The sequence below is a fragment of the Ceratotherium simum genome, chromosome 28, assembly GCF_057802395.1.
Source record: "Ceratotherium simum simum isolate JZ-2026a chromosome 28, ASM5780239v1, whole genome shotgun sequence".
NCBI lineage: Eukaryota > Metazoa > Chordata > Mammalia > Perissodactyla > Rhinocerotidae > Ceratotherium > Ceratotherium simum.
The window spans coordinates 35,492,380-35,506,143 of NC_141927.1; the positions used below are offsets into that span (position 1 = coordinate 35,492,380).

The window sequence follows — 13,764 nt, forward strand, 5'->3', positions numbered from 1 at the left end:
AGTGATGTGTTTGGAAGATATTTTCATGGAGGTATAATATATTGTAACCAAAATAGTGAATTACTATTAGTAACTGAAATGAGGTTCTACATTTATTAGAAATAGGTATTAATTCCCATTTCTCTCTATTTTTGTTAGCTTATTTTCTGCCATTTTAAATATTCACTTGTGAGTTGGTTGAAGTCATTTGACTTAAAATGTTCAAAATGAATAATCACTATGACATAGATTTTTTTCTTAATGTTTATTCTAGAGGTTCCAGAAACTTTAGCAGTTGCAGTGCAGAGGACTTTGAGAAGTTAACTTTAAATAAAGGAGGAAGCTGCCTTCTTAATGTTCCAAAGCCCGATGAAGCCTATAGCGCTCCTTTCTGTGGTAATAAATTGGTGGACCCAGGGGAAGAGTGTGACTGTGGTACTCCAAAGGTCAGTTTAATTTTTGACTTTTGCTTTGTGAAATTACCTCAGGATTTGCAAAAAATAAAATAGCTTGCTTTGGGCAACTCTGGCATAGGAGCTAAAATAAAATTTAGAGGCAAGATGAGGATTGGTGTTTTGCTTGTGGGGATATATTCCTGGGATTGGTGAGCACATAACTAATGGTGTCATGTGTTTTGGTGTCAAGGAGAGTGCCATGTTTATTCTGCTATTTTTGCTACTTTCTACTGTTTCTGTTATGGTTAATTGGGTCATTTATTTAAGAACTAATCGGTTTTTCCCTTGGTTCTTTACTTGTAAGCTTTCACTATTCTGGCACTGCCATTGCAGAAATATTTATTCAGTTGAACTCATTTTAATAATAAATTTAAGCTGGCCCATTCTCCTTTAATTACAAAATTCTTGCTACTCAAATTAGCATTCTCCCTTTATTAACCTTCAGTTTACCTACTGATCTCTGGCTTTATCACACCTATTACCCACACTTATTGTCATAAGCCCATGTCTATTTTTATTCTTATTGTTCTGTATCTTAGCCATTCTCCTCTCAAAATGATCCATTTATGCCTTTTCCTCCTAAGCCTTGAATTAAATTTTAAAGAAATTTGTTCAATTGTGTGTAACCTTTACTGTATTCTCAATCTTTTCCACAAGTGCTTCTTCTTTATCCTTACCTGACTACACCTGGCTTTTGTCAGAAGACTTCATGCTCTAGAAAGGCAGTATGCATTTTATGATGAAACTATGATGGGCCTTCATCCCACTATTGTTGCATGTCGGGGACTTCTCCTAAATGTTTTACATGGTATAATCTTCATAGTAACCCTATGAGATGGATATTTTTTATATTTTCATTTCCAGATGAGGAAAATAAGGCCTAACAAGGTTATGTTTAATTTCTAAATTAACGTTATACTGTTAGGATGACCAAGCCCTTCTCCTTTCTAGGCATTCTCGGATCATTTTCCTTAAATATTTTATATGTTTTGCTTTCTCCCGACTGTTTACTTCACTATCAAACTTACTAATATAGTCTATATTTGCTTTTTGAGCTTTCACACTAAAAAATTACTCTTTAAAAAAGTATCCCCTCCCCCTCAAGTATCAAGGGTTTTTTTCTTGGTATAAAAGTTTCAAACAGTAAGTGCAAGCAAAATTCCCCTTTCAAACTTTTATTTCCCCCATAAATTTTTTAGCTTCCTTTTGCAGTGGTAATCATTCTTATAAGTTTAGTGTGTTTCTTTTTAGACTTTATTCTCTCTCTCTGTATATATATATATATATATATATATATACACATATGTACACACATTATGTACATTTGTAAATAGTTGGATTTGTTTTAGGATTTTTTTTTACATAAATGAAATGAGACGTAATATGTTGTGTGCAGAGGGTTTTTTCTTTCTATTAAATATATCTTGGAGATTTTTCCATGTTATTACATTATGTAGATATAATCCTTTAATCTACTGATTAGTATTACAATATAAGGGTCTACTATGAGTTATTTAACCATACTCTCATTAATGGGCTTTTACTTACTGTAATTAGTGTTTTTCTGTTGCAAACAGTATATCCTGTACACACCCCATGTGTATATATACAAGTATTTCTCTAAGGTAAATACATAAAGGTAGAATTACTGAACTGAAAAGTATGTATGTTTTTAATTTTATTAGAGGCTACCAAATTTCCTACAAAAAAGCTGTGTCAGTTGGCACTTCTACGAACTGTATATCGTGGCATTCTGTGCCCCCCGTAGTCTTGCTAGCATAGGATAATAAATGTTTTCTTAATTTTGATGGGAGACAAATAAGAAGATATTGTTTTAGTTTATATCTTTTCATATGCTTATAAGCCATATGCATAATTTTCTTTTATGATTACTGTTTTATATCCTTTGTCAATTTTTCTGTTGGGTTATTGATTCTTCTTTTATATTGATTTTTAGAAACTCATATATTATGGGCAAAGTACTTGTTGTATATGTTCTAATATTTCTCCTCTGTCTGTAGCTTACCATTTAGCTTTTTAACAATTAATTAACTTTATCTTTTAGAGCAGTTTTAGAGTCACAGAAAAACTGATGGAAAGTACCGTGAGTTCCAACATACCGCCTGTCCCCATACATGCAGAACCTCCTCGACTGTCCACATCCTGCAGCACAGTGGTGCATTTGTTACAATCGATGCTCTACAGTGACACATCATTATCACCCAAAGTCTGTAGTTTACATTAGGCTCGACTCTTGGCATTTAAACTTTCATATGATGTATTTTATTTTATTGAAATTTAAAACTTAAATAAAGGCAACTTTGCCAATTTTTTTTTTCTTAAGACTTTCTAAATTTTTTATTTTGACCAGGTTTTTTAGTACTCCTGTTTCAAGATTATTATCATAGCCCCTCTATAATTTCTTGTAGTATTTTTTTAATTTAAAAATTTTATATTAGCTCTTTAATTGAAGGGGGTCATGGAGTGGGTTAGGGAATTAACATTTATCCACTAATGGTCAGTTTTTGCAAAACCATTTAAAATGGTACTTTTATCATAAACAAAATTCCTTTATATATAGTCTATTTCCTGATTCTCTATTCTTTTATGAAGGCATCTGTCTGACTTGCACAATATTTTTGAAAAAAGTAACAGTTTTATTGAAGTATAATTGAATACAATGTCAGAAAACAAATTTGGACCTAGATAAGGAAAGGCTTTATTCAGAAGAAAGACTATTGTAATAGGGAGAACACTCTGATCTCATAAATCTGGAAGCGTTTCAAAATCAAACAGAAAAAGATTTTTCTTTTATAGGGTAAAGGTGGGGGCAAGCAGAGATAAGCAGAATCTTTTAAGGGGAAGCTGGATAAGTAAGGGGAAATGACCAGCAAGATCTGATAGGAGAGTGACCTGCTGTGGTCAGCTGATTTCCAGGAGAAGCTGAAGGAGGGGAGGGGCACTTTCTCTTTTTTTGTGGGGACAAGCAGAGTTCAGGGGCCTTGCTAAGGTTTGGTTAAGACAAAGCAAAAGGTAAGAAATAGGCAGTTATGAACACTTGGTCAACAATAAACTACACACGTTGAAAGCACACAAGTTGATGAGTTTTGACATGTGCATACATATATGAAACCATCACCACAGTCAAGATAATGAACATATCATCAGCCTTGAAAGTTCTTTGTGACCCTTGGTAATCCCTTCTTCCCACCCCTTTTTGTTCCTCCATCCTTCTGAGGCAATCAGCAGTCTGCTTCCTGTCATTATACATTGGTGTGCATTTCCTAGAATTTCATGTAAGTGGAACGACACTTTTTTTCTGGCTTCATTCACTCAGCATAATTACTTTGTGATTCATCATGTTGCTACTGTGTCAGTAGTTCATTCCTTTTTATTGTTTATGGTTGAGTAGTATGGATAGACTACAGTTTATCTATTCATCTGTTGGTGTATATTTGGGCCATTTCCAGTTTTTGGCTATTACACATAAAGCTGCTGTGAACATTTACATACAAGTCTTTATATGGACTTATGTTTTCATTTCTCTTGGATAAATACCTTGGAGTGAGATGACTGGGTCATATGGTGGTGTATATTTAACTTTTCAGGAATTTTCAAACTGTTTTCCAAAGTGGTTGTACCATATTACATTCCCAGTACTAGTGTATGAGAGTTCTAGTTCTTTCACATCCTTGCCACCACTTCATATGGTCAGTCTTTTCAATTTTAGCCATTCTATTAGGTGTGAAGTTGTGCCTCATTGAGGTTTTAATTTGAATTTCCCTAATGACTAGTAATATTGAACATATTTTCATGTGCTTATTTGCCATCTGTTTATCTTTTTTGGTTACATGTCTGTTAAACTCTTTTCTCCATTTTAAAGATTGGGTTATTTTCTTATTATTGAGTTTTGAGAGTACTTCTTATATTCTGGTTACAAGTCCTTTATCAGATATATGGTGTGCAAATATATTCTCCCAATCTGTAGCTTGACTTTTAATTACCTTAACAGTATCTTTTGAAGAGTAGACATTTTATATTTTGGTGAAGCCCATTTTATCAATTTGTGCTTTTGTGTGTTGTGCTTTTGGTGTTGTATCTAAGAAATCTTTGCCTAATCCAAGGTTGGAAAGGTTTTCTCCTAGAAGCTTTATAGTTTTAGGTTTTACATTTAGGTCTATGATCCATTCTAACTTAATTTTTTGTATGGTGCTAGGTATAGACTATAGCTCATTTATTTTAACATTTTTATTTTGAAATAATTATAAACTGACAGGAAGTTGCAAATGTATTTTTCACCCAGTTTTCCCCAAAGGTGACATCTTATACAGCTGTAGTACAGTATAAAACCCAGGACATTGACATTGGTACTTTAACTAGATTGCAGACTTTATTCAGTTTTTACCGTTTTTAACCTGCATTTGTGTGTGTGTCAATGTAGTTTTATCCCCTATATAGATTTATGTAACCACCACCTCAGTTAAAATACAGAAGTATTCCATCACCACAAAAGAACTCCCTCCTGCTACCTCTTTGTATTCACACCCACCCCAGCTCCAGCCCTTATCCTTGTCCCTGGCTACCTCTTATGTGTTCTCCATCTGTGGTTTTGCCATTTCAATAATGTTGTATAAATGGAATCATACAATATATAACCTTTTGAGACTGAGTTTTTCACTAAGTTTAATGCCTTTGAGGTCAATCTAGGTTGTTGCATGTATTAATACTTCATTCCTTTTTATTGCTGAGTAATATTCCATTGTATCGCCATTACTGCAAAGAACTTGGAATAATGTTTATGCTGGTATTTCTAATAGCCCAGAGGTCCTGTCTGGAGTTTGTTTAAACATTCACTCATCAAAGGACATTTGGGTTGTTTCTAACATTTTGCTATTATGAATAAAGCTGCTATGAATGTATTTCATTGTTTATCATCAAAGAATTAAAGAAAAATATGGTCTTCATCAGTAAACAGATAAAGAATCTTAGCAGAGAAATGTAAACTAAAAAAGGACCAAATGGAAATTATAGAACTAAAAAGTCTAATAAATGAAAGATTCACTGAATAGAATTAATAATAGACTAAGATGGCAGAAAAAAGAGTCAATGAACATGAAGTAGGAAAAAAGAAATAATCCAATCTAAAGAACAAAATAGGAAAGGTTAAAGAAAAATCAACAGAGCATCAGGGACATGTAGGCAATATCAAATAGTCTCATGTAACTATAAGTGAAATCCCAGGAGGAGAGTGAGAATGAGAGGGAAAAAATATTTAAAGAAATAATGGCTGAAAATTTCCCAAATTAAGGAAGAACATTGAGTTACAATTCCAAAACAGTAAGTGAATCCAAATCAGAATGTTTACAAGGAAAGTTCACCCAGGCACATTGTAATCAAAGTGCTGAGATAAACAGAAAATAATGAAAAAAGCCAGAAGACAATCGGGAACAATTATGTGAATGGCAGCAGCAGATTTCTTCTCTGAAACAGTAAGGGCCAGAAGACAGAGGAACAGCGAATTTACTGTTCTGAAAGGAAAAAACTGTCAACCTAGAATTACATACATAGGAAAAATATGCTTCAAAAATTAAGGAAAGCTTCTTTCCCCTGCACCTCTCTCTTCCTCTTCCTTTCCCCTATCTTCTCTCCCTTTTCCCCTTCTCCTTCCCTTCTCAAACAATTCAGACCTGAAGACGTTAGTTAGAACATAAGAGAGTAGGTATCTCTGTGGGTGGGAGGTTGGGGAGGTGTGGGGAGCCACAGTGGCTCAAAGTGGAGTGAGAGAAGGCAAGTTAGATACAAAGAATGGTCACATAAGGTGAAGACCCACCCAACAGAGAAGTCAGACTCTGAGCATGGAGAGAAATGCATTCATGGATGCTTAATTTCCTGTGATCTTTAAGCATACTGTTATGGACTGAATGTGTCCCCCCGAAATTCATATGTTGAAGCCCTAACCGCACCCCCCCACCCTCCCTTGCCCCCAGTGTATTTGGAGATGGAGCTTCTAGGGAAGTAATTAAGGTTAAATGAGGTCATAAGGGTGGGGTCCTGATCTGATAGGATTAGTGTCCTTATAAGAAGAGACACTAGAATTGTATGGTGATGGATGGTAACTAGACTTATGGTGATGATCACTTTATAGTGTATACAAATACCAATTATATTGTTGTACACCTGAAATTTATACAAGGTTATATACCAGTTTTACCTTAAAAAAACAAAAACCTCCAGAAAACATGACCATGCAGTTTTTGTGGTTACCAGCCCTCCCCTTCTCTTGCTTGCTGGGAGTTATAAAACCCAAGACTGGAAACTAGAACCTACCCTGGGCAGCCTCTCTGAGAAGATGCATTGTCTTCCTCTCCCCCTGCTGCTCTTTCTCCTGTGCTCCAGAGCTGAACCTGGAGAGATCATCGGGGGCACAGAGTGCAAGGCACACTCCCACCCCTATGTGGCCCACCTGGAAATTGTCACTCCCCAAGATGATCTGGTGAATTGTGGTGGTTTCCTGATAAGACAAGATTTTGTGCTCACAGCTGCTTGCTACTCAGGAAGGTCTATGTTGGTCACCCTTGGAGCCCATAACATAAAAGAAGAAGACACATGGCAGAAGCTTGAGGTTATAAAACAATTCTCTCATCTAAAATATGAGGGCTTTGTTGTTTGCCATGACGTCATGCTACTAAAGTTGAAGGAGCAAGCCAACCTGACCCTGGCCGTGGGGACACTCCTTCTTCTACCCCAGTTCTGCTTCATCCCACCTGAGAGAAGGTGCTGGGTGGCTGGCTGGGGAATAACAGAAGTGGAGGAATCAGGCTCCTACACTCTGCAAGAGGTGAAGCTGAGACTCGTGGATCCCCAGGCCTGCAGACACTTCACAACTTTTGACCACAATCTCCAGCTGTGTGTTGGCAATCCCAGGAAGACAAAATCTACATTTAAGGGAGACTCAGGGGGCCCTCTTCTGTGTGTTGGAGTGGCCCAGGGCACTGTCTCCTATGGATGGTGGGACGCAAAGCCCCCTGCTGTATTCACCCAGATCTCCCATTACCGGCCCTGGATCAGTGGGGTCCTAAAGTGAATTAACCTTGGAGCCTGGGCCAGCCTGAGGGCAAGGGAATCTGGAATTGGACCTGAGCAGGTTCTCTGTGCCACTCACTGTGGAGCTGCCTCTGGTTCCTGCTGAAGTCCTGTCCTATCCCTAAGCTTCAAGAAGTTTCTTCCAGGTCACAGAATTCTCAATAAACCTCAATAAAGACCCAGCTTCCAGAAAAAAAAAAAAAAAAGACACTGGGGAGCTCACCTGTTCTCTCTCTGAACACTCCCCCTGAAGAAAGGCCATGTGAGCACACAGCAAGAAGGCAGCTGTCTACAAGCCAGGAAGAGAGTCCTCACCAGAAGCCGAATTGGCTGGAACTTTGATCTTGGTCCTCTAGCCTCCAGAGCTGTGGCATAGTAAATTTCTTTTGTTTAAGCCACCAGTTTATGGTATATTGCCCTGGCAGTCCTAGCAGACTAAAATACTGTATGATTTCAGTCCTTTGAAATATGTTGAGACCTAAATAGTTGTGGCTAAAGAGTCACTGTTGAATCCGAAAGGATAGTAAGTGACTGTTTCTAGAGAGTAACTGCTCTAGCCAGGTTAGAAAGAAGTAGATTTTAGGTCTAAGATAAGAATTTTATTGATGGATATTGATGATGACTCATTTCTTTATTGACAGTCATTTTCTGTTCATAGGAATGTGAATTGGACCCTTGTTGTGAAGGAAGTACTTGTAAGCTTAAATCATTTGCTGAATGTGCATATGGTGACTGTTGTCAAGACTGTCGGGTAAGAAATTCCTCCCTATTTGGAAAAAAAAATAGAAAAAGGAAAAATACACATATATCAAAATTGTTTTCTCTAATCTGTAAGAGATTTTTATTACATGATTATATGTATATGATTACTATTTTTATTACATGATTATATGAAAAATTTGATGCCACATGTTTGCAATTTTGTATCACAATCTTTTATACATATAGTCTAGTGAGATTTTTTCCTAAGTAAAAACTTTTTTTTCTAATTTGAGTCATCTATATTTTTTTATTAAAAATTTAACAATACCAAAGTATAGAAAGTAGACAGTGAAGGACCCTCTATCATTTTACCCTCCTCAGTTAGCCATTGCTGATAATTTGTTATTAACTTAGTCACTTTTTCCTATACAAATGTGAGTATGCGTGTGTGTGTGTGTGTGTGTGTGTCTGTGGGTAAGTGGGTAAACCTGATACACTTATTTTTACTACTTGCTTTTTTCAATAAGATGCCATGGAGTTTCATTTCTGTAGTTCTACATGGTTATCTGGTTAGTACTCCTTTGTATGGCTATACATTAATTTCTTTACCAAGTTAACTAATGATGGACATTTAGATCGCTTCCAATTTTTGTTTATAAGTGGGATTGTGGGGGCAGAGTATGCATATTAAAATTTTTGACACATATTTTATATACCTTCCGCAATGAGCCAGTCTCTACTTGCCAGTGTGCTCAGGTGCTTGTTTCCTCATGCTGACATTAGTTGTGAGCAAGTGCTATAATCCTGGTTAGTTTGATAGATGTCAAGTGCTTTTATATCTGTTTAATTTGCATTGCTTTTGCAATTCATTTATCAATGAAGTTATGTTTTCTCATTTTTCATATTTCATGACTCTTACAAATTGGCTCTTATTGGCCTTTGTTCCTGTTTCTATTGGGTTATTTAATCTTTTGTTGTTAGAACTTTTAAATTTTTTTTTGAGGGACAGTGGTCCTGAGCTAACATCTGTTGCCAGTCTTTCTCTTTTTGCTTGAGGAAGATTGCCCCTGTGTTAACATCTGTGCCAGTCTTTCCTCCATTTTGTGTATGGGACGCCATCACACCATTGGCTTGATGAGCTGTGTGTAGGTCCATGCCTGGGATCCAAACCCGTGAACCCTGGGCTGCCAAAGTGGAGCATGCAAACTTAACCACTATGCCACCAGGCCGGCCCTTGTTAGAACTTTTTATAGATATTAATAAGGTGGTTTTGAATTTGAGTAATTTGTAGGAATTGTCCTGATATTCCTGTTCAATTTGAATTTTATTACTCTAGTTCCTTCCAGGAGGTACTTTATGCCGAGGAAAAACCAATGAATGTGATCTTCCAGAATATTGCAATGGTTCTTCTCAGTTCTGTCAGCCAGATGTTTTTATTCAGAATGGACATCCTTGCCAGAATAACAAAGCCTATTGTTACAATGGTGTGTGCCAATATTATGATGCTCAGTGTCAAGTCATCTTTGGCTCAAGTAAGATCTTTTATTTATAATTGATTGCTTTGGTTTTATTTTTCTTTAGTTTTTGTTAAAAATGGAATTAAAAAATTGTTGCTAAAATTGAAGTTCTCCTGTTTCCTCTCTCCTGTCATATCTCCCTTCTTCATTCTCCATTAGGCAGTCATCATTGTAAATTTGAAGGTGTCCCTATTCAGTTGGTGATTTTTGCTTTTATTCTCTCTCTATCACCTATGTATCCTATGTATATAAACAATATTTTATATATACACACACAGTATCATATTCTAGTTTTAATAAATTCATATAAATAGTACAGGGATATACATATAGGTTTACTATTTTCATTGTTCACTCAAAATGTTTTTGAGATCCATCTGTATTGATACATTTAGATCATGGTGCCTTAGAGTATTCTGTTATATAAATGGAATCCATTATCTTACTGATAGATACTTAGGATATTTTTAATTTTTTTTGTTTCTTTTTTTAAAGTTTTCATTTTTATCAAAGTTGTACATACACATAGGTTAAAGAGCCAAATTATTTACAAGGTTTTATGAAAAAATAAAGTGTACTCCCACCTAATATCCCCATCCCTTGAGGTAACCCCTTTTACCTTTTCTAGCTGACTATTTTGTTACTTGCTCCAGGTCTTTAGATAATCTCTTGGTAATGCTACTTTTTAATTTTTCATTGTAGGTATTAACTATTAGTTTCTCACTATGCAAGATGAGAATTTAGTTTCTTTCCTTCTCTTCTCTCAACTCTTGTCAACTCTCATCATACTTATTATTTTCCATTCTCCATCCTCTTAATGTGGCTTAATTGCAATTTTAGTTAAAGCAGTGCTGCCTGTTGTGATATTGTGATTTATAACAAAAAATATATATTTGATCTTCATCTAGTTCCTGGCACCAAGCTCCTAAAACCCTTGGAATTTCCTAAGTCCTGAGAGCCATAAAAGTCTCTTTTGTTATGTCAGTGAGATGACTTTGGAAAGCCCCTTGGTAACCTAAGGATGGGGGCTGGTTGCCCAGGAACCAGCCCTGTGATTAGAGAGTTGGAACTTTCAGCAGTCACCAATGGCCAATGATTTAATCAATTCTGCCTATGTAATGAAGCCACCATAAAACCCCAAAAGGACAGGGTTTGAAGAGCTTCCAGCTTGGTGAACATGTGGAGATTTGGGAAGAGTGTCGCACTTGGAGAGAGCATGGAAGCCCTGTGCCCTTTCCCCATACCTTCCCCAATGCATCTCTTCCATCTGGCTGTTCCTGAGTTATATCCTTTTATAATAAACCACTAATCTAGCAAGTAAAATGTTTCTCTGAGTTCTCTGAGCTACTCTAGCAAGTTAATCAACCGAAGGAGAGGTTTGTGGGAACCTCCTATCTACAGCTTGTTGGTTGGAAGCACAGGTGACAACCTGGACTTGTGATTGGCCCCTGAAGTGAGGGGGTGGGGTGGGAAGGGCAATCTTGTGGTGTGACTGAGCCCCTTAACCTGTAAGATCTGATGCTGTCTTCAGGAAGATAGTGTCAGAATTGAGTACAATTGTAGGACATCCAACTGGTGTTGGAGAATTGCTTGGTGGTGTGGAAAACACACACACGGTGGAACTGTATATTATATAATAGTCATATTAGTGCTATTCACAGCTGAGCTATGTAGTAAGTTACAGCTACTTTCTTGCTTTTTTTTTTTCCTCTTGAGTTAATAATTCTCTCTCTTTTTTGGGTTTGGTTAGTTTTCTGTGTTCTTGCCACTAATTGAACTGCAAATTGTTCCCCGGTGGCTTTCAGGTGATTAGAGGCATCAGGTATTCTGCTAATTTCAACCTGTTTGAAGACGTCTGACTAGGAGGCCCCTAATTCTCTTTAATCTTGATTGGTTGTCCTCTGTATTTAGAGAAACAGAACAAATAGGAGGATATATATACATACACATATGTATGTATATATGATTTATTATAAGGAATTGGCTCACACAATCCTGGAGGCTGGTAGGTCCCAGATCTGCAGAGTGAGTCAGCAAGCTGTAGAGTCAGGAGAGCCAATGGTGTAGTTCCAGTCCAAGGGCTGGCAGGCCTGAGACCCAGGGGGACTGGATGATTCAGTTCAAGTCTGAAAGTGTCCCAATCTGAAGGCCCTCAGGAAGAATTCCGTCTTACTCAAGGAGGGTCAGCTTTTTTGTTCTATGTTCTATCAGGCTCTCAACTGATTGGATGAGGTCTACTCATATTAGGGAGGGCAAAATGCTTTACCCCGCCTACCAATTTAAATATTAATCTCATCTAAAGCACTATTACACAATAATATAAAATAATGTTTGACCAAATATCTGGGTACCCTGTAGCTCAGTCAAGTAGACATATAAAATTAACCATCACAAGTTGGCCCCTTGTCAACTTGGCACCCGTACACATCTCCTTACACCGTATGTAATCTCCAAAAGAAGAAAATAACAAGGTTATAATTCCACTTAATATGATACAACTATCCTGTGTATAACCATAAATGCACTAGACCCTTCCTAAGAGGAAGAGGTAAAGTCCTGGAGTGATGTTTACTTTTCTCCTTGATAACTCCTAACTTAAACACTAGGATGTAAAATGAACAATATTTATACTATCATATAAAGTGAATACATCTTATGTTACATGATAAGGGAATAAGAGAGGGAACAAAACAGGGATATTATATGTGTATATATTATCACAAATATATTTATAACAAAAAAGGAAGATATATTCATGACAATTCAAGTCCTCATTTCTGTAACTAGACATGTGGTCAATAGCTGGTATTTTAATAACCTTCTTCATTATCATTCCATATACCCTTTGCCTTCAGCAAGCATCTCAGCTGGTTGTGGTTCTTCACCTGGTGAGGTGACCCAAACCTTTATTCCTAAAAGCTCTGGGCCATTAGGAGTCCTGCCTGGATTGAGTTGTTGTAGTTTTCCATTAACATTAGTCATAGGTTGTGGTTGTACTAAGAGATGCCCTCAGGTATCTCCTGTATTCAGACATACTCTTCCTTACCTCTGTTGTTGTCCAATTACCCCTTGGTAGTCGAGATCAGTCACCCCAGCCAGCCCAGTAGCTCCCTTCTTTGCCTATTCATTCAGAGGCTTGAGGAATCTAGAGTGGCTGAGCCGCAGTCTTAACTTCCAGTTCAATGGAATCATTGTTGTGTCTCTTGATGGAAGCGTTATGCCCTCTAGAATTAAGACCTCTAGGCCAGCAGAGCATAAGGTTGTGGGAACAGGAAGCAAAAATTTTGCTGGTGGGTCAGTGGGAGAAATAGTGAGTGGTACCTCTCCACTTCCACCTCTTGATTCCTGGACCTATGAATCTTGGCTATGGGAGAAAAAACACCATATATTGAACGCTGATTCAGAGTATATTCAGCCTTCTGGAGAACCTTGCTCCTTCCTGCAAGGTATTGCCACCTAGCTGGCACTATAACTGAGTCTTCAAAAGGCCATTCCACCATTCCATCAAATTGGCCACTTTAGGGTGGTGGGGAATGTGGTAACACCAGTGAATTCCATGATCATGGACCCATTGCCACACTTCGTTTGCTGTAGAGTGAGTTCTTTGAGGAGTAGCAAATCTGTGTGCAATAACATGATGGTAGATAAGACATTCTGTCAATCCGTGTATGGTAGTTTTGGCAGAAGTGTTGCATACAGGGAAGGCAATCCTTATCCAGAGTAAGTAAGAACAAAAACTGCTTCTGCTATGATGGAAAGGGTCCAATGTAATAAACCTACCACCAGGTAGCTGGCTGATCACCCTGAGAAATGGTGCCATATTGAGGACTCAGTGTTGGTCTCTGCTGCTGGCAGATTGGGTACTCAGCGGTGGCCATACCCAGGTTGGCTTTGATGAGTGGAAATCCATGTTGCTGCAGCAATGCCTAACCTCCATCCCTGTCACCATAGCCCCTTACTCATGACCCCATTGGGCAATGGCACAGATGACTGGGGAAAGAAGTTGACTGGTATCCACAGAATGGGTC

The 13,764-nt window shown here is 37.4% G+C and overlaps 1 protein-coding gene and 1 pseudogene across 1 annotated transcript in view; both read left to right on the top strand.

Moving 5' to 3' along the window:
- Positions 1–13,764, top strand: part of ADAM9 (ADAM metallopeptidase domain 9) — a 155,055-nt gene that overhangs the window by 63,429 nt on the left and 77,862 nt on the right. The window contains exons 12-14 of the mRNA XM_004428881.3: positions 254–425; positions 8,176–8,268; positions 9,556–9,751. Coding sequence (XP_004428938.1) covers positions 254–425; positions 8,176–8,268; positions 9,556–9,751 — 461 coding nt within the window. The remainder of the gene's footprint in view (positions 1–253; positions 426–8,175; positions 8,269–9,555; positions 9,752–13,764) is intronic.
- LOC101395410 (chymase pseudogene) lies at positions 6,623–8,155 on the top strand (annotated as a pseudogene).